The 2,735-nt window shown below is 59.7% G+C and overlaps 1 protein-coding gene across 1 annotated transcript in view; it reads left to right on the top strand.

Annotated features, from left to right (window-relative positions):
• Olfml2a (olfactomedin-like 2A) overlaps nucleotides 1-2,193 on the top strand; it is a gene marked incomplete at its 5' end in the record, with an annotated part of 22,576 nt that extends 20,383 nt beyond the window's left edge. The window contains 2 exon segments of the mRNA XM_005382483.2: nucleotides 353-538; nucleotides 1,360-2,193. Of these exon segments, the coding sequence (XP_005382540.2) occupies nucleotides 353-538; nucleotides 1,360-1,964 (791 nt within the window).
• Between the last annotated feature and the right edge of the window lie 542 nt (nucleotides 2,194-2,735).

Below are 2,735 nucleotides of genomic sequence, written 5' to 3'. Positions count from 1 at the left end.
TTATTGTTTTATCTTGCTTTTTGATTCTTCTGAGACAAGCTCTCACCATGCAGTTCAGGCTGGCTTTGAACTCACTATGTAGCCCAGGCTGGCCTTGAACTTGTGGTAATTCTCCTGCCTCAGCCTCCCGAGTGCCAGAATGACAGGTGTGCGCCATAATGCCCAAGTTAAATTTTGATTTATCTTCTCCATCCTCCTTCATTTCCCACAGCCTTATGACACTGGTCCTGGAGGAGGGTGGGGGCTGCAGACAAAATCACCAGGGAGGTTGAAGTTAGACCCAGATTGGAACCATTCCCCTGGCTCAGGGCCGGGGGTCTGTGTCCAAACGCTGCACCCCTGGCTCTCACAGGTAAGGGGCCCAGCTGCGAGGGCACCCTCCGGGCTGTGGATCCCCCAGTGAGGCACCACAGCTACGGGCGCCACGAGGGGGCTTGGATGAAGGACCCTGCGTCTCAGGACGACAGGATCTACGTCACCAACTACTACTATGGGAACGGCCTGGTGGAGTTCCGCAACCTGGAAAACTTCAAGCAAGGTCAGAGTCCCGGAAGTGAGGGGGACGGGGTGTGGGCAGCCTGGCAGGGGCTCCTGAGACTTGGGCTTCCTTTGCCTGATGGTTTCCTGGGTGCAGCCCAGCTGGCTCCAGATTGTCACCTGCGCCAGGGAAGAGGGCTGGGGGGACCAGGCGGGGCTCAGCCAGACCCTGAGGCACCACCTAGGTGCTGGGGCCGCACCTGGAATCAGAAGACAGAGGCAAAGACAGTCGGTGCCGCCCCGAGTGTCACTGACTTCCCCGGGAATGCTACTGAGCCTCCACATGCTGAGTGCTTGCTGCATGCCAGTCAACCCGTGGCATCTGATAGTCACCAGGAAGTGGGGTTGTTCCCTGTTTTATAGCCCAGCAGCCCTGGGCCTTAGAGGAGCTGCAGGCCTGGGCAGAGACCACAGTGCCACCACTGTCTGCAGAGGGAAGGGCGGAATTTGAGTTCTCAGGTCTGGGGTGTGGTGGGAAGGGACTGCAGCCATCCTCCAGAAAGCCACAGTGTAGTTCAGAGGCAAAAGCAAAGCTCCACTGTCAGGGTACAGTTCAGAGCGCTGTGAGGAGCGGGGGAGACTCCAGGGGTGGAGGCATGGGAGGAAGCCAGGCAGAGGGAGGGGCAGCTGTTGGGGGCAGGAGGCTCAGCATGTGCAAAGGCCCTGGGACAACATACAGGGCTGGCTTCACCCTGCATCTCAATCCTACCTGTGCCGGGCACATGGGGTGGCACTACCACCTCCTTCTTGTGGCAGTGAAATAAAGGGACCGTCTTGCTGGTCTCCTGGGGGCTCAGGCTGACCTCTGCCCCCCACTCGCAGGCCGCTGGAGTAACATGTACAAGCTGCCCTATAACTGGATCGGCACCGGCCACGTGGTGTACCAGGGCGCCTTCTACTACAACCGGGCCTTCACCAAGAACATCATCAAGTACGACCTGCGCCAGCGCTTCGTGGCCGCCTGGGCCCTGCTGCCCGACGTGGTGTACGAGGACACCACCCCGTGGAAGTGGCGTGGCCACTCAGACATCGACTTTGCGGTAGACGAGAGCGGCCTGTGGGTCATCTACCCCGCAGTGGACGACCGCGACGAGGCCCAGCCTGAGGTGATCGTGCTGAGCCGCCTGGACCCCGGCGACCTCTCGGTGCACCGGGAGACCACGTGGAAGACGAGGCTGCGGCGGAGCTCCTACGGGAACTGCTTCCTGGTGTGCGGCATCCTCTACGCCGTGGACACCTACAACCAGCACGAGGGCCAGGTCGCCTATGCCTTTGACACCCACACGGGCACTGACGCGCGGCCCCAGCTGCCCTTCCGCAACGAGCACGCCTACACCACCCAGGTCGACTACAACCCCCGGGAGCGCCTGCTGTACGCCTGGGACAACGGCCACCAGCTCACCTACACCCTCCACTTCGTGGTCTGAGCAGGAGCGGCGGGGGAGGGGAGGAGTTTCCCCAGCAGCTCCTGCGGCCATGTCAGCAAGTATTTATTGGGGTGTCCAGGAGCTGGGTGGCAGGCCTGTGGCGGGAGTCAGAATAGCGCTCCCTTCATACCCACCAGGTGACGCTGGCTTCTACTTGCAAAGCGTCAAGCTTTACATGCAATCAACCTTTTAGCCCTCCTGACGCCTCCCTCGAGGTAGAAATCATAGCTCATTTACAGCGGGGCGTGGTGGTGCACGCTTGTATTCTCAGCACTCTGGAGGCCGAGGCAGGAGGATTGATGCAAGTTCGAGACCAGCCTGCACTACAAAGTGAACTCAAGGCCAGCCTGAACTGCAAAGTGAGACTCTTCACAAAAAGACAGAAAAAAACCAAACAGATGAGGAGGGGGAGGTCCAGAGGGGCCGGCTGTGTTCTCATTGCCCCATTTCACAGATGGGGAAACCTCGCCAAGTTCTTGCGCCTTCCCCTGCCTCCCTTCACTCAGCTCTTTCTCACTCCTCAGGGCTACTCAAAGCCCAAGGTCATGGGGCCAATGCGCTGGTTTTCTGCAACCCCAGGCTCCCGTTCTTTTGGTTTTTAGTTTTGAGACGGGGGTACTATGTAGCCCAGGCTGGCATCAAACTCACAGTGATCCTCCTGCCTCAGCCTCCCAAATGCTGGAGTTACAGGCGTGCGCTGGCTGCCAGGCCGCTCTTGGCTGAGCCGATGGTGGCCCTGGGCTTCAGGCCTCATGGCCAGCATCCCTGTTT

The sequence above is a fragment of the Chinchilla lanigera genome, unplaced genomic scaffold (genome assembly GCF_000276665.1).
Source record: "Chinchilla lanigera isolate Chin_1 unplaced genomic scaffold, ChiLan1.0 scaffold00018, whole genome shotgun sequence".
NCBI lineage: Eukaryota > Metazoa > Chordata > Mammalia > Rodentia > Chinchillidae > Chinchilla > Chinchilla lanigera.
Note: the sequence above shows the minus strand (reverse complement) of the source record. Positions and strands in the feature narration are given on the sequence as shown.